Source organism: Sus scrofa, chromosome X (assembly GCF_054392235.1).
Source record: "Sus scrofa isolate SSC_HxYL_T2T_F1_AM1 chromosome X, Sscrofa_HxYL_maternal_Yorkshire_Landrace_v2.0, whole genome shotgun sequence".
Classification (NCBI taxonomy): domain Eukaryota; kingdom Metazoa; phylum Chordata; class Mammalia; order Artiodactyla; family Suidae; genus Sus; species Sus scrofa.
In genome coordinates this window covers 12047823-12073529 of record NC_139401.1, presented here as the reverse complement: position 1 = coordinate 12073529, position 25707 = coordinate 12047823, and the positions used below count along the sequence as shown (strand labels likewise).

Sequence of the window (25707 nt, the reverse complement as noted above, 5' to 3'; positions counted from 1 at the left end):
TAAAAGTTGGAAAATTCTGATATTATACACAACAAGGTGGATGTTTGTGTCAAACACCCGGATTTATAAGTTTATTGTAATTTTTTTTTTTAAGGAAGGTCACCTTTACATTTGTATAAAAAATCCTTTTCGCCCAGACGTGGTAAAAGAGGATACATGAACACAGTTAAATAAAGTTCGCAGGCATTTCCAACATTGTCTCTGCTCCGCTACTGAGACGGTGCTGAGATGCTTTGCAAAACTTAAACGTGACGTCCTAAAGCCCTCCGAGAAGCAGGCGAGACTATGCACTTTATCATAGATTCTAGGGGTCGGACTGTAGCGGGGGAAGGTGCTCCCTGACTCTTTTTCAAGCAGGGCTCACTGACATAGCCAGCGTTTTCCTGCGTCCCAGGAATGTGGCCGCTGCGCTCTGCGCCCAGAGGCGTCCCCGAGCCGAACTGGAGACCGATGGCTTTGTGAGCGCCAATCTCCGTAGCCTTCGGCTTGACGCGGCGCCGGGCGCCTGCCTCCTGCTCGGCCTCACTCACCCCTCCTCCTGCACTACGGTTAACGCAGGACCCTCCCAAGGCCAGGAGCCCTTCTCTCCCCCCGCTTTTCTTAGTGGGTCCCATCCCCAGCCCATTCATCGGCAGCCACAGCATTGGAACAGAATCTCTATCCTTCCTCTTTTAAAACAAAAACAGCAGGGGGGGAAAAAAGGAAGACAAGAGATTTAACTCCAACTTCGGAGCAACCCGTCCTGGGCTGCCCATCTGACACCAGTGGGTGGGGTGCAATCTGACACTTCCTTTCCTTTCCAGAAACGTGAGTGGAGCTGGCGCCCCCTTCGATCTGGGGGAGGGGAGACGGGGGAGAAGGTCCGCACTTCCGTCCTCAGGACTTTCTCCCCAGGAGACCCAGTGTCGGTGGTGAGCTGCGCTCCCTCTGCGCCGCTCCCAGGTTCAGCGCCTGGAAAACTCCACTTTCTGCTTTCTCCTGCTCCTGGCTCCGCCCCAGCTCCAGACCTGGCTTCCCTCCCGCCCTACCCGTCCGGGCCGCCCCCTTCCCGCTGCCTCCAGCGTGAGCGTGCGGGGACATCTCCGCGCCTGCCCTGGGCCCAAAGCTGGGCTGAGAATAACAAGAGCTCCTAGACAGCCGACCCTGGGGTTCACCTCTTCGCTCCTTGAGCGCAGCCAGCAATTCTCTCCCACAGTAGCTGCTCAGCCCTTGGAAGGGCCTGGGCACTGCGCGCTCCGTGTCCCCACTTTGTAGCAAGACTGGCACCCCAGGGGAACCTGGAGCTTGGAGACACTCTCGCGCCTAGCCCGTCAGAGGAGTGGGCGCAGCAGTCAAGTGGCGGCCAGACGAGCAGCTTCAGGGCCCCGGATACGGCGACGGTGCACGGGGGTGCAGCTCGGGTGCCCGGCTCCAGCGCGGGAGGAAGTCCCTCTCACCGCGCGGGGAGCGCGAGGGACGCGCCCTGGGCGCACACCCAGGAGGCCTCCCCGCCAGCCCTCTGAACCGTCCTTAGGGCGCGAGGAGGAGCTTGTTGGCGACCTCGCGGCTGTCCAGAGCCAGAGAGTGGGAGCACTGCGTCTCCTGCCTCAGCTGGGAAGGGGGAGTGGCGCTGGCCGGCCGGAGCCGGGAACCCAGCGAGCGCCTGACCTTCTTCCTCCTCTTTCTTATCCACTTAGGCTCCCAAGGAAGGTTCTAGCGACTGGAGAAGCCCTCCCCCCCCCACCCTTTTTCCTAGAAGGCTGGTGATGGATCTCCTGCTTCTGCCCCCTCTGGGGCACTTGGAGCGCGCTGGTGGCGCGTGAGCCGGGAACTACCCTCCGCCGCCCTCTGCGAGCCTCGGGCCGACCCAGCCTGGCAGCCTCGCCTGAGCCCCTTTCCTTTCTGGGCCCCAAATCGCTAGCGTTGTGAGAGCTGGAAGAGGGCAGCTCTCAGACACAGCCCCGCCGAGATGTCCGCGCAGAGCCTGCTCCACAGTGTTTTCTCCTGCTCCTCGCCGGCCTCGGGCAGCGCAGCCTCGGCCAAGGGCTTCTCCAAGAGGAAGCTGCGCCAGACCCGCAGCCTGGACCCGGCTCTGATCGGCGGCTGCGGGGGCGAGGCGGGCGCCGAGGGCAGCTCGCGGGGCCCCACCGGAGGTCGCCTCTGCTCCCCGCTGTCCCTAGCCGAGGGTCTGGGGCCCCGCTCAGCGTCTTCGCCTCGAGGCCCACACCCCCGGACCAGCCGCCTGCCGCCCCCTAGACCCCTCTGCTCTTCCTTCTCCACACCCAGCACCCCGCAAGAGAAGTCGCCGTCCGGCAGCTTCCACTTTGACTATGAGGTCCCTCTGGGTCGCAGCCTCAAGAAGAGCATGGTGTGGGACCTGCCTTCGGTCCTAGCCGGGCCGGGCAGTGGCCGCAGCGCCATCCTCTGCTCCTCTGGTGGAGGCCCCAACGGCATCTTCACTTCTCCCAGAAGGTGGCTCCAGCAGAGAAAGTTCCAGTCGCCACCTGACAGCCATGGCCAGCCCTACGTCGTGTGGAAGTCCGAGGTAGGGTCCCGTGCCACGTGTTCTCGTGGCCCAGGGCTGGACACCTGGGCAGTTCTTGAGGTCCTTGTCTTTCACAGAGCCGGGGACCCATCGAGGGGTTTTCCTTTTTGGCCCGTTAAAGGGTGCCTGGAAATGGGGTGGCCCCAGTGGCCACCCGCGCGTGTCTCGTTAGGACTCCTTGGCTCCGCTTTAGAGCAGTGATGGGGTGGAGGAAGACTTGCTTTCCTGTTTGTGCCACAGGCGACTTCGAAGGGTCATCTTATCACTGAACTCAGGGCCGATGTTTTTTGGAACTCACACGATCTATTTTTAAGCCGTTTGTCAGGATTGGAGGCAATATATTTTGAAATATTTCTGCCATCTGGTTGTGTCACAGAGAATTCAGGAACATTCTTCTTGAGGGTGCTGTTGATATGAATGTGTAGGTCTGTGGTACTTGGGGAATAACACTAAAATGCTCTAGTTGCGGTATTTTCTTCTCCCTAAAGGTCTAATTTCAGGAGTCTTTGGTACTGAGTACTAGTTTAATCCAGGAGGGGAAAGAAAAAAAACCTCTGCTTAAGGCTATGAAGGATCATGGAAATATGCCCAAATTCCAATAAGGACCACTAGCAGTTAGTGAAATACAGAAGAATTGGGAATCACTAATAAATAGGGAACTCAGAGGGAGTTATTTGGTGCCTTTATAATGTTTGCTTTCTGGTTAAGAAACAGTGGCGAACAGAGCTATTGGGAAACTGGTTGATGGGTAGTTGGAAAGCTACATGCTTTTAGAGAATAAATACTAGCTGTTCAAAAAATGAACAACTCCTATCTCTTTTAGTCCAGAAACTCTATAGATTTGCCTTGGATCTGTTTCCATAAGGGGAGATTCCATCCCTTGTAATTAAATATTTTAAAGTACAGTTAGAATTACAGAAATGAAATAAAATACCATGTAATTGCTGAAGATTTAGACTAAGTAAAGGCAACACAACCAAGAAAAACAGTTTGAAAATAGCATCTAACATCATACCTTGCTCTGTTAACACACGATAACTATAAAATTTCAGCTTTTATTAGACTGCTTTAGAAAAATCAGCAGTATTTATGAGAAATAATTGCATCGCATATTAGTAAAATGTTAGTTACTGGGTCACAAGAACTGCTGCTCTCGTGTGGGGAACATGGGTTACAGAAACTAACAAACATTGCTGACTGTTTTGCCCATTTTCTTGAGGAAGATAAAAGAGATAAAAGTCAAGTAAGAGAGCAAGAGCCTCTCTAAACCAGGGGACTCGGCATTAGAAAGAGGGTCAAGGAAGTTCTTGCTGTGGCTCAGCATTGTTACCACTGACCCAACTAGTACCCGTGAGGATGTGGGTTCAATCCCTGGTCTCACTCAGTGGGTGAAGGATCCGGCATCGCCATGAGCTGTGGTGGTGTTCACATATGTGGCTTGAATGTGGCATGGCTGTGGCATTGGCCGGCAACTGTAGCTCCGATTAGACCCCTAGCCTGGGAACCTCCATATGCTGCAGGTGTGGCCCTAAAAAGCAAAAAAAAAAAAAAAAAAAAAAAGAGAGAGAGAGAGAGAGAGAAAGAGGGCCAAGTACCTAAATGTTGAATTTCTGTTGGTTTCTAGAAGCACCTGGATCCCCACTCTGTATCAGAAGCACACATTATCAGGTTAATCTGTAGAAGTTGAGGGTAATGCAAAAGCAAGCCAAGTTCTTGGATTGGGTAGCCACTGACATTCACATTTAAAACCAATTACATCACTAAGAATGTCTCTGCTTTTCTTAGCAACCGTGCATACTTGGAATACAGTGTACAGATGGTATTCGTTGCTATTATGACCAAAAGGCAGACTACTGTAGATGATCCCAACCGGTCAGAACTTCTTATCTGGTAACATCTCATAGTCAGTGGGCAAGTATCTGAATTTCAGCAACACCGAGTGGCTTCAAACAGTCTGCAGACTCATCTACCATGACTTTCACCATTTTGCAGTGGTTACAACTAAGTGCGTAGCCATCTAGAAAAAGGACAAAAGTTTCTCATAAAATGTTTGTGTGTGTGTGTGTGTGCGCGTGAGATCCCTTTATTCTTGAGGCAGACGTGAAATGATTGGATGGAATGCTGGCATGAAGGTCCAAGGCTGGTTTTGTTCAATAGAGTCCCAGATAGCCTAACGTAACCCCAGGGTCTGGAATTTAATGGCCTGGATTACCTTTCAAAGGTTTAACGCCCTGGAACCTTCTCAAAAACTAAGGAAATTCATCCTATTGAGCACGGCTTGTCCTTCCCACTTGCTTGCAAGCTGGGCCCTCTGTCCTAAGAGAGAGTCTTTACTAATGATGTCAAAAGTCCATGGGCACATGGGCACCTTGAAGTTTACTCACAGGCCCTGAGGGGGAGATTTCCATCGTATAGGTTTAGTTCTTGTGCTTTTCCCAGTTGCTCTGGCTCGGGGCTTCTCAGCCTCTGCACAACCTACTGACACTTGTGGCCGAATGAGTCTTTGCTTTGGGCCCTGTCCTGTGCATTGTAGGACATTTGGCAGCATCCTGGGCCTTTGCCCACTAGATGCCAGCAGCATCCCTCCCCACCACTGTGACAATGAGAAATGCCTGCAGACACTGCTGAGTATCCTCCAGGGGTCCAAATTGCCCCGGTTGAGAACGCTATCAGCGAGTCAAACCTAGCGCTACATGATGGCTCCCAGAAGTGCTTTCAGCTGGCCTAAAGTTGCCTTGGGGCCTCCTGATTCCAAAAACTGTGTAGATCTCTCTTGAGTCTTGCCTGCAGACTCTGTGGATCTCTTAATAATTTATTCAAAATTTTATGTTTCTCTGCCATTGAATCCACAGGCAAATCTGAGAATTCACCTTCATTCAGGTTTAGCCAGTGATGGATCACAGCCATTTCAGCAGATTCTCTGGTGTTTTTTATTTGTTTGTTTTTTGTCATTTTAGGTCTGCATCCATGGCATATGGAGGTTTCCAGGCTAGGGATCTAATCAGAGCTGCAGCTACTGGTCTATACCAGAGCCACAGCAACGCCAGGTCCGAGCCACGTCTGTGATCTGCATCACAGCTCATGGCAACCCGGATCCTTAACCCACTGAGTGAGGCCAGGGATCGAATCCAAAACCTCATGGTTCCTAGTTGGATGTGTTTCCACTGCGCCACTATGGGCACTCCATATTCTCTGGTTTTAAATGAAATTGTTCATGCAACAGCTTCTGCTCCCAAGACTCTCATAAATGCCTGTAGCTCTCTGCCTCATGCTCCCTCAAAGCTCACAAATGGCAGTTTTATTGCTTAAAACCAGGTTGTGTTACACAAAGTCAGCTACAACTCAGTATTTCCTTACTGTGTATTTTAGGGTTGCTTTAACAAAATCTGATTTATGGACATGCTAGGTAGATTATCTATTGAGTAGACAAAAGGAGAAGACAAAGGGAGAAATGCCATGTAGTGACACAACTGATACACACATCTCCACTTCGCTCTTAGCAGCCAGGCTCCTTCCTTGACTCTGGTCATAGACAAGGGAGGAAGGCCTCATTCTAACCCCAGGGTTCTCCTAATTCCTTTGGATCAGAGCTAGGATAATGCTCATAGCTGACATGGAGTTTGCCAGCTTCCATAACCCATAGTTAAAATGGTTTCTTTCTATCCATGACTTCTTCATTCATGCCCGGAGACTTCTTGAGCACAAGCATTTCTGGATGTACTAGAGATGCAGAGAGGCTAAACTGTGGTGTCAGCCCTTAAAGAGCTCACAGTCTATGCAGGAGACTGGGTGAGTCAAACAATAGGTACAGTGCGGAAGGGTCAGCACAGTGGGGGGCTTGGGGTGCGACTGACTGTGCTTTAGGGCGTCTTGGAAGGCTTCACTGTGCAGAGAACATGAACTTGATCGTCACGGGTGACTCCCATTTACAAGGAGAAGAAAGGAAGTGATTCCTTGATGAAAGAGAAGGGAGTGGATCTGCAAAGGCAGAGGTGACGCCAGAGCTTCCAACTAAGAGCACTTAGAGGGGCTTAAGTGCAATAATCTGTTTGAAGAAGGGTTCACGACACCTGCAGTTTAACATATATAGCAGCCAAGTCGTTTTTTATATAACCACCTAATGAAATGAGAAATTAGAGACTTATCTGGGGCATAATAACTAACTATGGGCTTGGATAAAAATGGCAGGAAGGCCAAAGCACCTTGACCACCTTCCAAGGCACCTCTTGGCATCGAATCTGCAGGGAAGTGAAAGGACGTGGAATGCTTGCGAAGGCAGAAGTGTGGTTTGCCTAGAGGAGAGGCTGTCTCACTCTCTGTGTTGGATGCTGATATCGGACAGGTTGGGTAGCATTCATGGTGAAGGGCTCTGCGGTGCATGTCTCAGGAGTTTGGACTTGATGTTTTGTAGAGCGGTGGTTCCTAGCCTGGAGGTGACCTTGTTCGCAGGGCACATTCGGCAATGTCCGCAAACCATTTTGGTTGTCACAGCTGGGGGTTGGCGATGGATTCATTTCATTTTGTGGCTGTAACAAATTACCCCAAACACAAATTTATTATCTTACACTTGCAGAGGTCAGAAGCTTGAGTGGGTCTCCTTGGGCTGAAGTCCAGGTGCTGGCAGGGCTGTGTTCCTTCCGAAGGCTCCAGGGTCAGTTTCCTTTGCTTTCCAGTGTCCCCCTCCAGCCATGTTGCATCTCTTGGGCCCTTCAATCATTTCTTCCTCAGACTCTCTGAAGAATGCTTGTGATTTCATAGGGCTCACCTGGATAATGCAAAGTGCTCTCATTGTTTTAAGGTCACTTGATTTGCAACCTTTAATTCTATCTGTGGCCTTAATTCCCCTTCCGCATGTAACCTAACATAGTGACAGGTTCCAGAGATTGGGACATAGATCTCTTTGGTGGGACATTATTCTGCCTACTTGAAGGTGGTGCCAGTGGCATCTAGTGGGGGGAGGCCAGGGGTGCTGCTCCACACCCTGCAATGCGCAGGACAGCTTCCCTAACAGAGAATTACCTGGCGCTCCATGTCACGTGTGCCCAGGCTGAGAAACCCTGTGGAGGAAATGGGGGGAAATGGGTGATTTTTAAGCCTGAGTGTGTAACAGGATTGGATATGTGTTTTAGAGAGCTCACTCTAGAGTCTCTGGGGGCCATGCATCAGTAGTAGAGTGAAACAAGTGGGCGGACAGATCCTCAGAGGAGGTGGCCTGGGGAAACCATGCCGAGCACCCTATACACATGTGGGAGTTGGCAGAGAAACGTAATACTTCTGTATGTCTTACCTTCCCATTTTAGCAGATTGTTTTCTTACACCTATTGAACTGCTTCCGATAGGTCGGTCTCCGTAGACCAGTGGTTCTCAGCCAGCGTGTGAGTCTGCAGCCTGGGCAGATTTGGCAATACCTATGGGCATTTTTGATTGCCGGAGAGGTGGCTGGGGAGGGGGTGTGTGCTACCAGCACCTGATGGGTAGAAGCCAGAGCTGCTGCTGATCATTCTACAGTGCACAGGACAGACCGCCACAACAAATCTCTACTCAAAATTTCACTAGCATGGAGGTTGAGAATCCCTATGTAACGAACTACGTTGTACAAGAAGCTGAATTCTAGGTTTTGCTTTCCAGTATCTTTTTCTCTCATGCTCCTGGCTTTATTCTTTGCCATTTCTTCTTCTTTCCTGGCATATGTCAACCAAGGCTTTGAATGGGATAAAACCACCTTTTCAAAAGGTATTGAGGAGTTCCCGTCGTGGCGCAGTGGTTAACGAATCCGACTAGGAACCATGAGGATGCGGGATCGATCCCTGCCCTCGCTCAGTGGGTGAAGGATCCGGCGTTGCCGTGAGCTGTAGTGTAGGTCGCAGATGCGGCTCGGGTCCCGCGTTGCTGTGGCTGTGGTGTAGGCCGGCAGCTACAGCTCCAATTTGACCCCTACCCTGGGAACCTCCATATGCCGAGGAAGTGGCCCAAGAAGTGGCAAAAAGACAAAAAAAAAAAAAAAAGTATTGACAGGAAAAAATTATGGAATGTCTGAATATATGTGTAGGAGAGAATTGAATCATAAATATGTAATGACAGAGACCGGAATTAAAATTTAACACACGGACAGAGAAGAATATTGTGATTAAAAATAGATGCTTACCCATGTCACCAAAGAGGAAGAAATTAGAGTAAGACAGCTTCAAACAGGAAATTGACAAAGGGCATTTTACAAGGAATTATGTCTGAAATTAACATAATGCCGTAAGAATTTATAACTTAGGAAAACAGTTGTTCCGTTTGCATATGCTTTCTCTTGGAGTACTTCTCTGGTAGAATTCGTTTCTAAGGTAATCTTTAACTTTGAGAGAGAATAACGTGAAGACAAGTTCTTCTCCGATACCTTGGAATTAAGCTTCCATCAGAATTTTGGGATTTGAGGAGTTCCCATCGTGGCTCAGCGGAAACGAATTTGACTACCTTCCATAAAGAGGCAGGTTCAATCCCTGGCCTCACTCAGTGGGTTAAGGATCCAGCATTGCCGTGAGCTGTGGTCTAGTTTGCAGACGTGGCTCAGATCTGGAGTTGCTGTGACTGTGATGTAGGCCAGCGGCTACAGCTTTGATTCGAACCATAGCCTGAGAACTTCCATATGCCATGGGTGTGGCCCTAAAAAGACCAAAAAAAAAAAAAAAAGAAAAAAATTTTGGGATTTGATGCTTGGCAAGAGCAAATTTTAGACTCTAAAAGGACTGCGGGTAGCATCTAGTTACAGCCTCCTTACTGTACAGTTAGAGACAGGGAATGAAGGGGTTAAGTTCACACTTCAGAGGGCAAGTGGAGGGCAGCACCAGCCTGAGATCCGCCTTGATTCTCCACAGGAACCACAGAACTTGGGGACGACGGACGTAAGCAACCACGGACACCTTGCACCTTGGCAATCCTTTCTTTATACCTGCTTTTTTTTCCCTTTTCTTTTTCTTTTCTTTTTTCTTTTTTTGGCTGTGCCTGTGGCATGTGAAAGTTCTCGGGTCAGGGATCGAACCTATGCCACGGCAGTGACAATACCAGATCCTTAACCACTAGGCCATCAGGAAACTCCCTCCAGGACTTTCTTCGACTGCCTTAGGCTGGACTTCAGGGCAGAACGGACAGCACTGCTCTGCCCCCACCCCTCCTCTCCCCACCATTCACAGAAGATTCTCCATTTCCTCCCTGGTGCCGCCTTCTCATTCTCTTCCTGTCTCTTCCTGCTCTTCTCCTTCCACGCTTGTCATTGTCCACACGTCCCCACAGTTCAGTGTTTTTCCTTCAGATCATTCCCCCTTGATGATCTCATTCACTTTTGTGACTTCAGCCCTCATCCCTCCCGGGGGACACTCCCAACTCTGTGTACTTGAAGTCCTGACATCTATTTCTGATTTCTTGTAAGACTTCTGCTCACAGTGCCCACTGGACTCCTCACATTCTACATCTTTCTACGTGTCAGAAGCAGAACAAATCAGTCCCCCTTTCCTCTGACCGTATTTCATTTCCCATACTCCTTGCTTTTGGTTAGTGTCATCATCCTTTTTTTTTTTTTTTAAGCTTTTTGTCTTTTTTTAGGGCCGCTTCCGCAGCATATAGAGGTTCCCAGGCTAGGGGTCTAATCGGAGCTGTAGCCGCTGGCCTCCACCACAGCCGAAGCAACACGGGATCCGAGCCGCATCTGCGATCTACACCACAGCTCACGGCAACGCCAGATCCTTGACTCACTGAGTGAGGCCAGGGATCGAACCCTCATCCTCATGGCTCCTAGTCGGATTCCTTAACCCCTGCGCCACGACGGAAATTCCCTGTGTCACCATTCTTATGCCTGCTTAGTTTTACTGGGCCAGAGATGCCTTCAGTTTTCCCCTCTTTTTTTTTTTTCTCCTGTTGTCTCCAATAAGTTATCAGAGCCTGTTGTGTTGACTCCTCATTTGCTCCATTCTAGCAAGGATTTGAAGAGGAATGCATCCAAATGCTTCCATCTTTCTCCAGCTGTTCCTTCTCGTTGCCACTGCCTAGTTTGGGTCCTCATTTACCGTGGCCTCCTGCTTGGTCACTCTGCCTTCAGTTTTTCCCTCTTCCCACTGGGCTGAGGGGCCTTCTGCTCCCAAGACGCAACTGTAATCACGCTAGCTCCACAAGTAAAAACCTTAGCTAGGGCGCTGTGTGTACAGAATGAAATCCAAACCGCTTAGCCAGTCCTTCCAGAGCCTCTTACACTATCATCTAAGCTGACCTCCTCCCCTTTCCCGAGGAATTCTGGTCCAACAAAACCAAACTGGCCACTCAGCCAGGTTGTCATGGGATGTTTTATCAAGCAGCAGCTCTGCAGCAGACACTGGGGATGGATGCGGAGTCAGCAGGCATGGCCTCGCAGGTGCTTACCCTTTTGTGACATCTCTGCACTTGCTCAGAATGCTGTGGCATTAAAGACAGGAGGACTGTGGTAGACGGAATGATGTCCCGCCCCAACAAGGTCCGTGTCCTTGTTCCCAGAACCCACGGGTGTGTTACCTTATATGGGAAAAGAGCCTTTGCGGATGTGATTAAGTTAAGGACCTTGTGAAGAGGAGGTGATCCTGGATTATGTGGGTGAGTCTAATGTAATCACAAGGATCCTTATAGGAAGGAAGCAGGAAGGTCACAGTTTGAGAAGAAGATATGAGGACAGAATCAGAGTGAGAAAGAGACAGACAGACATGCACGCACACACATACAGACTGATTTTGAAGATGCTACATTTCTAGCTTGTAGATGAAGGAAGGAGCTGTGACCCAAGGAATGGGGCAGCCTCTAGAGGCTGGAAAAGGAAGGAAATAGATTCTCCTCTAGAACCTTCAGGTCACCAGCTCTGCCATCTCCAGAACTGTAAGACAATAAACGAATATCATTTTAAGCCGTGATACTTGTGAAAATTTGCTATAGCAGCCAGTCACTAAGAAGGTCCGAGATATCTCAGCTGGAACCTGTGGCTAAGGAGCCTTTTGCCAAACACAAAGGAGGGATGTGGTACTTCAGCTAGAAAGAAAGGCCTGTAGGTAAGAGGGCCATAGTGCGCTTCAAGAACTTGGAGTGATCCAACTGGAAACACCTACAGGAGTGGGAAGAGGGCGAAGGAATAAGTCTGACTGGGCCTTGAGCTTCATGATCCAGCTAAGGATTGATGATTTAATGCACAGGTTCTCTTCAGGGATTTTTTCCTCTCTCCTCATTCCCGCTTCTGATCACCTGGTTCCATGTCTCCCTGAGACAGCTCCACCACACGTTATGCCTCAACCAGATGCTACTTCCAAAGAAATAAGTTTTGGCTATGGTTCATGTCATGACTTATTCAGGATTTATGGAAACGTGAGCTCAGTTTTCCATAGCCAGGTTCTGCTGCTTCCAATCTGGTACCTGCCTAAGAGAAAGTATTTCATACCGGGATGCATTTAATGACTGGGGGAATCTGTGTTCTGACAGTGGTTCTCCACCTCCCGGAGACACAGCTTTGGGACATGTTGTCTTGGACTCAGGTCTCCTGCTTCCTCTCTAGGTCACTGGTTATAAGAACGAGACTGAGACTGTAGAGGCAGCTGTGTACATTATGGCAAAAAATGGAATGCAGTGTGTGAAAAAGTGAAACTAGTTATTGTGTTAGCTAGTAAAGAATGATGTTTTCAGTAGCTATTAGGGAAATAGAAATCAAATCCACAGTGAGATACCACTTCATATGGCCATGCCATAGCCCTATGTATGGCTTTAATAAAAAAAAAAAAAGACGGATGATAGCAAGTGTTGGCAAAGATGTGAAGGAATCGAAATCTCATGCACTGCTTGCTGGTGAAAATGTAAAATGGTGCAACAGCTTTGAAAAACAGTTTGGCAGTTTCTCAAGAAGTTAAGCGTTGACCATGTTACCCCGCAATTTCACCTTCAGGTGTCTTCCCAAGAGAGCTGAGGATACATGTGTACATGAAGACTTGTAAGTTAATGTTCCCAGCAGTTATTCGCGGTGGCCGAAATGGTGGGAACAACCAAATGTCTCTCAACAGATGAATGGGGAGAGAAAACACGGTCTGTCTATGCGATGCAAGATTATTCAGCAATGAGACGGAATGGAGTAGCGATACAGGCTGCAACGTGGATAAACCTTGAAAACGTCATGCTAAGTGAAAGAAGCCAATCACAAAGGACCATGTGTTATATGAGTCTCTTCATATGAAATGTCCAGAATAGGCAAACATGTAGAGACAGAGAATAGGTTAGTGGTTGCCAGAGGCTGGCAGTAGGGAGTGATGATGGATATACCATCTTTTTTGGGTTGATGAGAATGTTCTGGAACTAGATAGAGGTGATGGTGGCACAGCAGGGGGAGTACACTAAAAATCTCTGAGCCGTGTACTTTAAACAGGTAGATTTTCTGGTATGTGAATTCTAATATCCATTTAAAAAAGAACACTGTTTATGACTTTTAGAAAATATGTCAGTATTTTTGCCACATCATATTTTCAGTAGAATATAAACATAAATGTAGATGAGCAGAGTTATCTAGTAGGCCCAGGCCTAATGTGTATTAAATTCTGTCCTTAAAGATGCCACATGGAGGTAGGAACGACTCTGGTAGATTCAGTGGAGGAGACAGAGAGCAGCCTGGGATTTTCTGAGATTGGTTACCGTGGTAATTGCACCCTGATTATTATGCTTTGGAAGCAAGCACAGAAAAGCTATTAAAATGTTTGTTTTTTTCCAAATAGGCAGAGACTTTAAAAAGTACTTATCTTGAAAAATTGCCTGGACATACCACACTAGAGTTATTAAATAGCCAAAGATTTTCAGGAGCCATTAGAGCTAAAAGCAACTTGAGAAACCAACCATCAGGTCATGTGGTGATAGACCCAAGAGAGAAGGCTGAGCCTGGAATGTCTGAAAACACTGGAAATGAACTGAGTTGGGTTGCCCGTGGGTCAAGGGAAGTAACATGGCTTTGCTTCTGTATCCCTGGACACTTGTGGGAACAGGTGAATGAATATCACCTCCAGGAGCTGAAATGTGAATAAGCCTGAAATCAGTTCTCACCTTGTAGCCCATAACTTCATCTCTCAGGGGTTGAGAAACCGCCACGCTGGTTCTCTGAGACCCACCTGTGGATCGGGAGGGGGTAAGAGAAACCTTAGGTGACAATAGCCACATTGCCGTGGGGTTTATTACAACAAGGCCTCTGCTATGGTTAATAATTCGGTCCATGGAATTCCTGAAGTGGGCCACCAGGTTTTCTGGCTTTTGAGCCAAGTAGCCTTCTGCTCATATGGAAACTTCCAGTTGATTCCTTGCTCACTCATTTCAGTGGCTGGGTGACGATAATCACTGAGTGAAGTAACAATTAGTGTTTGTAGAACACGCAGCGGTTTTTTATTACAACGACTCTGCGGGGTGATGGTATCAACCTTGAGTCTGATTAGGAAGTGCCAGACTTAGGAGTTCCCATCATGGCTCAGTGGTTAATGAATCCGACTAGGAACCATGAGGTTGCGAGTTCGATCCCTGACCTCGCTCAGTGGGTTAAGTAAGGATCCCGCGTTGCCGTGGCTGTGGTGTAGGCCGGCGGCTACAGCTCCGATTCGACCCCTAGCCTGGGAACCTCCATATGCTGCGGAAGCAGCCCTAGAAAAGGCAAAAAAAAAAAGCCAAAAAAAAAAAAAAAAAAAAAGAAGTACCAGACTTAGTTGGAGAAGAAGTGAAGTGAATGGGTTGGAGCTGGACTCTGATCCGGACCACCTGGATTCAAATCCCAGCTCTGCTCTGTGACCTTGAACAAATCACGAAGCATATTTCGTCTTCAGTTTCCTCATCTGTCAAATGGGGATAATTAAAGTGTCTACTTTTAAAGAGTTTTTATGCGAATCTCACAGCTTAACTACTTGGAAAGTGCCTAGCACATAGGAAGTAATAAAAGATTCTAAGCAGAGCAAGGTTAGATAAAATGGGAGACATGTCCAGGTCACACAGCTAGGAACCCACAAAGGCAGGGCTTGGATGAAAGTATTGGTTGGAAATACTTCCTCTTCACCTGCTGTTGTGTGCCAGCAACGGTGGCCTTTCCACCAAGGCACTCAAAGGGGACGTAGGTGATGCAGTGAATGAGTAGACCCGCCTGAGTTGGACAGCAGCAAAAGGCAATTGGAAATTTGCTTCGTAAGCTGTTAAGTAAGGTATAGTTTTCGTGATAGGCACTGGAGCAACAGCAGACTGTCACCCCAGGCATTTGGACTCGTGACTTGGAACACAGGAATTTGCCAGACGTGCATTGTGGATTTGGTGTAACACAAGGCCTGCCAGCAAGCCGGGGGTAACCTTCATTCCCACACACTAGTCACAGTAACTTCATGGCATCAGACGCTTTTTGTTCGGAGAATACTTAGCACGTTGGAAACGGGATTGCTCCCAGGCCAGCCCTGGTTCTCTGGCTGGCAAATGGCAGCGTGCTGTCTCACTTCCAGCCTGGTGTTCTTCTCACTTCCTCATGCTACCGCTGTCCTGTGAGATCAAGCCGACCTTTGTTTACGCCTAATCTCATCAACTTCTTTCCAGGGTAACAAGGCAGCATCACTAGACTGGAACTTTTTTTGCTTAACATCTAACTGTAACTCCCATAAACATTTCAGCATTCTGTGAGCAAAACAGAATATCTGAATGGGAACGTCCTTAAAGCTCTGCTATCCAGTTCAGACAGCCACATGATGCTTAAATCCTATCTGCGACATCCCCGGTTTATGCCCAGGAACCCCCCTCCCCCACCAATGGAGACCTTCATAATTCTGCCTTTAGATTATAATGGGCATGGCCCTTCTTCCTGGAATGATCTTGAAAACAAGCCTCCCTGGGGCGTTCCCGTCGTGGCTCAGTGGTTAACGAATCCGAGTAGGAGCCATGAGGTTGCGGGTTCGATCCCTGGCCTCACTCCGTGGGTTAAGGATCCAGCGTTGCCGTGAGCTGTGCTGTAGGTTGCAGATGCGGCTCGGATCCCCCGTTGCTGTGGCTGTGGCCTAGGCTTGGCAGCTCCAGCTTCGATTCGACCCCTAGCCTGGGAACCTCCATATGCCTCAGGAGCGGCCCTAGAAAAGGCAAAAAGACAAAAAAATAAAATTAAAAAAGAAATAAAAACAAGCCTCCCTGGGACTTCCATCATGCTACAAACGAATCCCGCCTCCCTTGTCATGCGGACAATCCCTAGTACTGCATTGTCATTGACACTAAGGAAGTTATGGGTTGGCTTATCCTTCATTCTGAGCATCACCACAGAGTTTGGTCATATTTTCACTTTGGCAGAGAAGAATCGAAGAATAATTTAAACGAAAGTTAAACTCTTGACCTGAAATTATCTTGCAAACTACTTCTAGAAATCTGGGATTAGAACTCTCTGCCTCCAGGTTCTTGCTGCCGACCCAGTGAGTCAGGTTTCTTCCTCCGATGATTTATGAGCGAGCTCAAAGGCAGGTGCAGCTTTCATATCGTATCTCAGAGAATGGCTCTGGGTCTCTCCGCACGCCCCCAAAGAGGCATGTCGAATCTGGCTAATAGTGGTAATCCATTGTCAATAAATGGTATTGTCAGAATGCGTTTGTCAAAATGCCAGGAAAATAAATGTGAAAGGCAATATGGTGATGGGTAAGCAGGCTTGAAGGTCAAGGAGTGTGATATGAGTCCCAGACTAACTTCAGAAACTCTGAGTCATGAATTCAGCAAGTATATTATTGTCGTCCTGCTGCAGTGGCAATATTTTAATCTTTTAATTTATGATTAAACTGGAAATATATTATTTGTTCTCATACAACTGAGAGTGGACTGTTAAAGATCTGCAAAATGTTAGGCGGATGATCAAAAATATTTAGGTCCTTGTTCAGGGCTCTCTTAGCCGAAATGGGTTATTCAGAGTCACAAGTGTTTTAGAAAGTGAAATAGTTCATTTCTCTCGGCAATATTATTCTGACTTTTGGTTATCCCTGGGAACCAGATGCAAAGAGTCAGTGAGTTAGGATTGTCTATTGGCTTTTCCTCATCTAGAAATATCCTTTTTATAGGAAATGGTTAAAATCCTGCTATGTATTTTATTGTCCCCAAAAAGTGTGTAATATAAATTTCTAATTTACATATAATGATATGGTAGATAAATAGCTTATGTAAATGTTTATTTGAACCGAAAACCATTCTTTTTTTTTTTTTTTTTTGGTCTTTTCAGGGCCACACCCACAGCATATGGAGGTTCCCCAGACCAAGAGTTGAATCAAAGCTGTAGCCGCTGGCCTATGCCACAGCCGCAGCAAGGCCAGCTCGAAGCCGCGTCTGCAACCTACACCACAGCTTACGGCAACGCTGGCTACTAATCTAAAACCATTCTTAAAAGATAAAGTTATTTTTTAAAAAAAGTTTGCTGAATAAGAAATTTGAATGGTCAAGAAGAAAATTAACTTAGTATACCTGCAAGTTATACTACATTCCTGCTGTCATTAATTAAATATTTCTACACAATATTTTTACGATGCAGAAAGATTAATTTTTTCTTTTATTTGGAGTGACTTTTGCAGAGTTTTAGACCACAGTCTATTAGTGTAATTTCTCTCTGTCTATATGTCTGTACATACAACTTCGTAATAGCATCTTGCGTTAGAAATAAAAATTAATAGTTGACTGTTACCATATTTATTTATTTATTTATTTATTTATTTATTTATTTTTGTCTTTTGGTCTTTTGTTGTTGTTGTTGTTGTTGTTGTTGTTATTGCTTGGGCCGCTCCTGTGGCATATGGAGGTTCCCAGGCTAGGGGTTGAATCGGAGCTGTAGCCACCGGCCTACGCCAGAGCCACAGCAACTCGGGATCCGAGCCGCGTCTGCAACCTACACCACAGCTCATGGCAACGCCGGATCTCTAACCCACTGAGCAAGGGCAGGGACCGAACCCGCAACCTCATGGTTCCTAGTCGGATTCGTTAACCACTGCGCCACGACGGGAACTCCTGTTACCATATTTAATTGGAACAATCTAGATAAAGCATTTTAATGAAGATAGAAGCGTTTAAAAAAATTGTAGGCGGGGGAAAAACTCAGTGTCTTAGTTTGAGTTCCTTCAAAGGCAGGGTCTGGCTGAGTGGGCTTTATTTGCGAGGTGATCTTGGGAAGCAGGAACGAAGGAGAAAGAATGAGGTGCCGTTGGAAATTCATGTCGTGGAAGCCAGAGCTGTGAACAAAAGGACAACAACCAAGGACCGCCGGAAAACACACAGAACGCCTCTCAGGATGAGCTACCTGGGTTTTTAATGGTCTGTTGCTGTATGACCAGCAGCCCGCAACCTTCGTGGCATAATTCTGGGGGTTGGCAGTTAGATCAGGGCCTCAGCTGGGCAGTTCTGCTCCATGCGGCGCTGGCTGGACGTAGTCATTTGGCTGCTTTCAGCTGATGTCTAGGATGCTGGGAAAGATCAGCATGTCTTCACCTGCGTGTGTGATGCGTTGCTGACACTCCATGTGGCCCCTCTCTACGCGAGGCTAGCTCGGGCTTCCTCAGGGCACGGTCATCTTGTGGTGTTTTGTCTGCATGAGTCACAGAGCCAGCCCAGATTCAAGGGCAAGGGAAATAGATTCTGTAGTTTGGTGGGAGAAGCAAAAAGCATTTGTGGCCTTCTTTGATCCCTAACAAGCTAAAATACGGGGAGCTGGAGAATGTCTCTGTTGGTTTCCATCTTCCATTGGTTGAAATTCCTTCCAGGGTGTTTAACCACCTGGTAACCTTTCACAGAGGACTGAGTGTTCACTAGAGATGGATCACTAGCAGCACGAGGTCAGCGTGAGCTTGACCGGAACTTCCCAGCACAGTTCTATCTGAATTCAAAAATTTTAGCATCAGCTCATGGGCAACAGCGTTTAGACTCGGTCACCCACACTCTTAGCTGACCGAAAGCATAACTGAGGGACAATGTAATCATAGACTTTGCAGGTGTGTAAGCCTGGGGTCAACTCCCAGAGCCTCTGCTTAGAAGGTGTGAATTTCATTTTCTTCACCTTTAAAGAGAATATAATTGTATTCCCTTTTAGGAGGTTGTGAAATCAATTGGCGAATGCGCTTAGGACCCATGGGCTATGAGGTGTCACGCAGAGGTGTCTATTGTTTATTACTCCGTCTGCTCCATTCTCAAATGCTGTCATAGGCAGATGAACATAGATTTCTTAATGCTTTCAGAGGAAAAAAGGCAACAATACCATGGTAAATGTAAGTAACTATTTTTTAAGACACAATTTCAGGCGTTTTAAACTCTTAAGGAAAATACGCAGTACCTGAGGAACTATGAAACAGTGTCGTTTTTCCCTCTACACTTAGGATTTTAAGATTCGTGTACAATTGTTGAAATTGTATTGAGACGCATCCTGTTTGTTTGGTGTCAAATGTCAAACGTGTACACCCATGAGTAAATGACAAAATAACCCCCTTTTTTATGCAGAGTTGGGGCAAAGAAGTTAAGACTGCACCTCCCACTCTATAGCCGTTGTTCCTTAGGTAAGAGTTATTATATTGATTTATCTGCTGCCCTTCGAGAATTTCCACATCATCTTCAGTTGCCAATGACTGCAGCTCTTATGACCCCCATTGGCTACTGAAGCCTCATTGCGCAAAGCTACTTGTGCTTAGAACTTTTCACTCTCCTCCATGGCGAGCCTTCCAAATGTTAAAACACCGAGCAGCAGAAACAAGTATCTTGCGTGAGAACTTGCTTTCTAACGCTTAGAGACATGAGGTGGCAAATGAAGACATTTAGTTTTTGATATCATTAGTTGATAATGATTATCTCTATTAGCTGTTGGAATATCATCCATCATTCCTACCAGTTGATCCACTCGCTCATTCATTCATCAAACAATTCAGCATATCTGAAGTGTCAGACTCTGGGTTTAGCAGGATGATAATTATAACAACTAATCATTTTGAATGCTTGCCTTGAGCTTTAAATGCTTTAAAAGGCATTGGATCACTAAATCCTCAAAATAATCCGAGGAAGTCCAAAGCCAATAAATAAATGGCAAAGGTAGGATTTAAATCCAGCTCTGAGAATCCCACCAAGAAAAGTAAATACATGTGACATGTGGTCCTTGTTCTGAAGGTCGTCAAGCTAGAGAGACATGTAATAACCACAATAGTGGCTAACAATTACTGAGAACTTACTTGAATCAACCACTCTTCGAATTACTTTGTGACTTCATCTAGTTCTCATATCACCTCCACGAGTTATTATTATTAGCCTAATTTTATAGACAAGGAAGCTTGGAAGCTTGGACCCAAGCTCAGGGTTACACAGCTGGTAAGGGATCAGATCAGGATTTGAGTCCAGGTAGCCTGGTTTTTACTTCTCTTGTTTGTAAACGTCCCTTCATATCGGTTACCTTCAGTACCTTATCACGGGAACTAAAGCAGAGGTTTGTAGATGAGGCTCTAAGGATGGATAAGAGGGAAAGTCACCCTCTCCCTGAGGAAGCCAGAGGAGATGACATTTGAGGTCGGTCTTAAAATAAGGAGTGTATCTGGGCAACGAGGATGGGGACGAAGGCAAGTAGAAGAAACAGAATGAGCAAAGGCATGGAAGAACTAGTCAGCAGGGCAAGTCCAGAAACTAAAAGTTGTGTGATGTGGTTGGAAGGTGGGTCATGAATTCTGAAATTATTTTGCACATGAGTTAATTTCGTACCCAAGAAGCCATTCAGATACAGCGAACAGGACAAACAATAAATACACACTATCTTTTAACTTTTTATTTTGAAATACTTTTAGCTTTATGGAAGAATAGCACAGACAGTACAGAGGGGTCCCACATAGTCTTCATCCAGCTTCCCCTAATGTTAATATCGTATGTGACCATGGTACATTTATGAAAGCTCAGAAATAAACCTTGGTAACCGATTCGTTACCAAAGTAATCTGGGCATTGTCTTTGACTGAGGTGCTTTTAACAGAAATACAGAACTTGGATTTCATCGGTTTTTCCATGAATGTTCTTTTTCAGTTCCAGGATCCCGCCCAGCATCCCACATGGCATTTCGTTAGCATGGCTTCTTAGTCTCCTCCAATCCGTCCTTTGTGACTTTTCCGTATTCGAAAAGCACTGGCCAGGTATTTTGTAGAATGTGGTCCTTAATTTTGGTTTGTGTGACGTTTTCTCATGAGTCGAGTGGGGTGTCGGGGAGAATACACACAACATTGTTTGAGCACCAAGGGTCACTGTTTATTTGCATAAGGCAAATATACTGTGTCTATTAATGATGATACTTTTCTCCCTATCAGCCACATCCTCTGTCCTGTCTGTGTATAGACTCTGGCGAAGGGACTGAAAAAGCCACTTCATAACAGTGACCTCACTAGCAACCAGCTGACTTGATTGGCCCTTTAGCCAGAGTCTCACTCTGTACTTTGGATTTTCCTACCTTTCTTCTCCTTCACCTGAGAAACTCTCAGAGGGCACGGTTTGGTCTGCCTTTATTGTTGCCACCCTGGGCCATCAACAAGCATTTCTTTGGGGGCTGCATTTGTTGGCATGTGAGTCCGGGAGAAATCCCAGATCAAAATGCTCCCTGCCATTCCCCTATCAGAGGGGGTTGGAAGAGCTGGGCTTTGAGTAAATATTCATTTACATCAGCAGCATTCCTCTGTACTCGTTCAGTGCTTACTTCTCTCTTGTTAACAGTGCTAGAATAAACACATAATTCTAGCAAAATATTAGCAGTGTGTGCTGTTTTCTTTCACTTGCCAAGATTGTTTTATAATAAATACCACTGGAAAAAATACCATTGGCCAGCATCCTCAGCAATTATGTTAATATCTCCAGAGAGCAGAGTATGGATTTGGGAGGTACTTTGCAAAGAAATGCAGAATGTGCCTGGTTTATACTGCACTGCTTAAGTATCCTGATCTTGTTACCTTTGAGCTTGATTTTAACTTAAGATAGTTCTCGTGGTTGACAAAAGTTGATGTCATTATTTCCTGTGATATTCACTAATTAAGTGTCTTTTGGGAGGTAAATCTAACATAAGGTTTCTTTTAAAACTGGGTAGTACTGAAACAGATGTTTGTAATGTGCTTTCATGGTAGAAATTTGTAGATTAAATCGGATGTTCATGTTTGTCAAATACAATTTTAGTCAAATGGAAGGAAATGGGTTTTCTTACAGTTTGGTTCACTTGGCTAATACTGTGTCTTAGTTTCAACTATCACTTCTGTCCTTTCAGGGTGCACATTGTTATTCCTCCCCTCACTTGAATCCTAGTCCCCTGTTTCCATTAGCCTACAGGACGGTTTCCTCGTCGGTTCCATCATCACTTCAGGCTCTAAAAGTTCAAAGAAATTAGTGATCCTTTCTCCCTGGAAAGGAAAAGTGAGTATATGAATAAGGAAACCCACAACTAGCTTCTTCTCTAAACTTTCCTGTTTTCGTCCCTGATAACTGTTTTTTTGCAGCCTCGGAACCTTGAAAATATTTTTGACTGTTCCTGCTCTTTTATCTTCTGTACTCACATAAGCCCACAGGAGGGAAGACCTGTGCCTCTTTCTCCACCATGTTCGTATTTATTTTCTCTCTCTCTGTCCATCCTGGTTCTGATCGACATCTCTCAGGGCCTTTAACTAGCTTCCTGGATGACAGATTTTCCTCATGTTAATTCATACTTTCTTCTTCCTTAAGCACTAATATCATCATTTAACTTCTTGTTATGCAGTCCCTGTTACCATCAAGCCAAAATACCATCTGCCCTATAGACTCTACCTATAGTCATCACCTGCTCTCAATGGTTTGTTCCTTTTTATTGCTGAGTCGTAAATTTCATGGTAGAGATGTACCGTGGTTTATCTCTCAACCTGTTCAATGATACTTGGGTGGTTTCCAGTTTGGGGTGAGCTGCTGTAAACACCTGTGTTTCTCTGTGAACAGAAGGTTTCCTTTCTCCAGGATGAATTCCAGAAGGGAGATGGCTGGATTATTACATGGTTGAGTATATGTTTCACTTTATGAGAAACTTCCACACCGGCGTGGTTGTACCCTTTTGCATTCCCGCCAGCAACATGTGAGAGTCCCAGGTATTCCACATCCTTGTCAGCCCTTGGTATTGTGGGTGGGTTCTATTTTTATCCATTCTAACAGGGTGCTCGCTTGATATCCATTTCCCTAACAGCTAATAAGGTTAAACATCTTTGCATGTGCCTCCTGACCTGCCTTATATCCACTTTGGTGAAGTGTCTTTTTAGTCCTTTGCCTATCTTCTAATCAGGTAGATTGAGGTCTTATAAGAGAAAACGCTCCTAGATTTCTCTAGGTGAGGGCATAATGAAAGCATCCCTTTTCTAGCAGTAGTTGAGGCAGAAGCTTCTAGCATTTGATGGCAGCAGTGTCAGAAAGCTTGAGTTTCTGGTGAGGTTGGCATCTATCTGGTGATAGTGTGGTTGTGGCGAAGTTGAGGTTTTGGAAGCAACATAACATCTGGAGTTTGAGAAGGGTCAAATGTAGTTTAATTGTCAGGTCAGGTCTATGATGTGGTTTTGGAAATTGTTCTGGAAAACTTGGTTCTGAGCCTTTCCATGATCCTATTAGCTGGTCAACTCCCTTTCTCATTAGCTGGAGTCAGCTTCCAAGAACTTAGGCAAGAATTATGTATTGCATCAGTTATCTTACGGCTAGAATAAAACTGTGTAACAAGCAAGCACAACACTTGGCTTTATATGACAATGAATAATTATTTTTGTACATGATTCTGCAGGTGAGTGGAGTAGTTCTCTTGATGTGGGCAAAACTTGGCCGATCTCTGCTGGGCTTGCGCATGCATTTGTGGTCATGTAGCATATTGGCCAAAGGTAATTCACCTCGAGTCCATGCGGTCTCTCATTGTGCAGCAGGCTAGCTCGAGCTGGTACTCGTGGTAGATGCAGGGCTGTAAGAGAGGGAGAGGATGCTCCAAAGCCTCTTTAGACGTAGCCTGGAAAGTGTATACCATCTGCTGTCACGAGGCCAGCCCAGATTCAAAAACCGGGGCATAGACTTCATCTATTACTGGAAATTGCTGCCATACTGCAAGGGCCCAATTCAGTAATCAGTGTATGTCATACATATGTGACTTGGGGTTTTTTCACTTCTTTTTAAAAACATTTTTATTGAAGTATAGTTGAGTGTTGTCTTAATTTCTGTTGTACAGCACAGTGATTTAGTTATACATATATATATATATATATATATTCTTGTTCATATTCTTTTCCATTATAGTTTGTCACAGGATGTTGGATATATTTCCCTGTGCTCTACAGTAGGACCTTGTTGTTTATGCATCCTATAGATACTAGTTGGCATCTGCTAACCCCGAATTCCCATCGTGTCCCTCTCCCCCTCCCTATCCCCCTCGGCAACCACAAGTCTGTTCTCTATGTCTATGAGCCAATTTCTCTTTTGTAGATAAGTTCATTTGTATGTTGGTGGAGTAGTTCTGTCGATGTAGGCAGCAAAGTTCATTTTTGTCATATTTTAGATTCTATGTATAAGTGATATCATATGCTATGTGTCTTTCTCTTATTTCACTTAGTATGAGAATCTCTAGTTGCATCCATGTTGCTGCGAATGGCATTCTTTTCTTCTTTTTATGGCTCAGTAGTATTCCATTGTGTGTGTGTGTGTGTGTGTGTGTGTGTGTGTGTGTGTGTGTGTGTGAATACACCACATGTTCTTAATCCATTCATCTGTTGATGGACATTTAGGTTGTTTCTATGTCTTGGCTATTGTGAATAGTGCTGCTATAAAATAGGGGATAAGTGACTTGGAATTTTGAAGTGTGTGTGTGTATAAAAAGAGAATCCAAAAGGAAATACATCAAAGTATTAAATTTTAATATCTGTGGATGACTCGAAATCCTCTTTTTTGCATTTTTATATTTTGAATTCTTCTCAAATAAACAGGTATTACTTGAATAAGTTAAATAACAGTTGTAAGCATTTTAAAAATTGTATTATAGTTGATTTACTTTTCCAGTTTCTTTTCCGTCATAGATAATTACAAGATATTGAATATAGTTCCCTGTGCTATATAGTAGGTCCTTGTTGTTTATATCTATCTACCTACCTACCTATCTATCTATCCATCCATCCATCTGTCCCTCTATCTACCTACCTATCTATCTGTTTACCTACCTACCTATTTATCTATCTTATCTGTCTGTCTGTCTGTCTATCTATCTATCTAGTAGTGTGTATCTGTTTTAAAAGTGTGTTGGGGCATAAAAGAGAGAGTGGTTAACTTCTGTCTGTGATGAAGGTGCTAATATTTCTTCCCCAGCAGGAGAATTGTAAATAGTAGCCCTCTGGGAAGTAAACTTGTGCAGAATGTTTTTGGAGTGTGTGTGAAATGTTAAATGCATTATTTTTTGGATGGGAACCTTTGCTTTTAAACCAAACCTTAAGAGTTTTGTACTTATTTTTGACAGTAGCTGTTCTGCCAGGAAGTAAGAATGTAGAAGGCGAGACATTTTCCTTCTTGCTCTTAAGTTTGAGAGGCTGGAATCGTGCAGGAGAAGGAAGTCTGTGTTGTGAACTGTTCTGTTGTGTTTTTGTATTTTTGGGTTTTTTTTTTTTTTTTTTTTTTTTTTAGGGCCGCACCCGTGGCATATGGAGGTTCCCAGGAGAGGGGTCAAATCGGAGCTATAGCCTACACCACAGCCACAGCAATGCAGGATCCAAGCTGCGTCTGTGACCCACACCACAACCCATGGCAAAGCTGGATTCTTAACCCACTGAGCACGGCCAGGGATCGAACCTGTGTCCTCCAGAACTCCTCCTTTTTCCTTTCTTTCCTCTTCCTTTTTTTTTTTTTTTGTTTGTTTTTTTGTTTGACTCTTCTTAGGGGAATGGCTGGATGGTGGTTGGGGCAATGGCTAAGAAAACCACTTTTCTTTCTCAGTGCTTTCTACAAAATCTCAAATGTGTCTTCACAAAAGCAAAAGTAGGGAAGTACTATAGGAAAACCCCTTTATTAAGGAGATTTCAGTTATAGCCACTGTCCCCTTTAATTTTTGGGGAAAAGCTTTATTGGTATTTAGTTCACACACAATGCAGTTCCCTCATTTAAAGTGTAGAATTCACTGGTTTCTAGTATAGACTCAGAATTGTGCAACCGTCAATTTTA

General features: G+C 45.6%; 1 protein-coding gene and 1 long non-coding RNA gene across 5 annotated transcripts in view; one reads left to right on the top strand and one right to left on the bottom strand.

Annotated features, from left to right (window-relative positions):
- The first annotated feature begins 878 nt into the window (after positions 1-878).
- The window catches only part of ARHGAP6 (Rho GTPase activating protein 6), a 530728-nt gene continuing 505899 nt past the window's right edge, over positions 879-25707 (top strand). For all 4 annotated transcript variants that reach the window (XR_014835149.1, XR_014835150.1, XR_014835148.1 and 1 more), the window contains exon 1: positions 879-2524. Coding sequence is in view for 1 of the 4 variants with exons in the window: in XM_021080043.2 (XP_020935702.1) it covers positions 1949-2524 (576 nt within the window). In the remaining 3 variants the exon portion in view is untranslated. The remainder of the gene's footprint in view (positions 2525-25707) is intronic.
- LOC146394472 (uncharacterized) lies at positions 3290-8529 on the bottom strand. Its single transcript, XR_014835153.1, has 2 exons — positions 5631-8529; positions 3290-3856 (listed from the first exon to the last, which is right to left on the bottom strand). It is a non-coding gene; the product is annotated as an uncharacterized LOC146394472 (long non-coding RNA).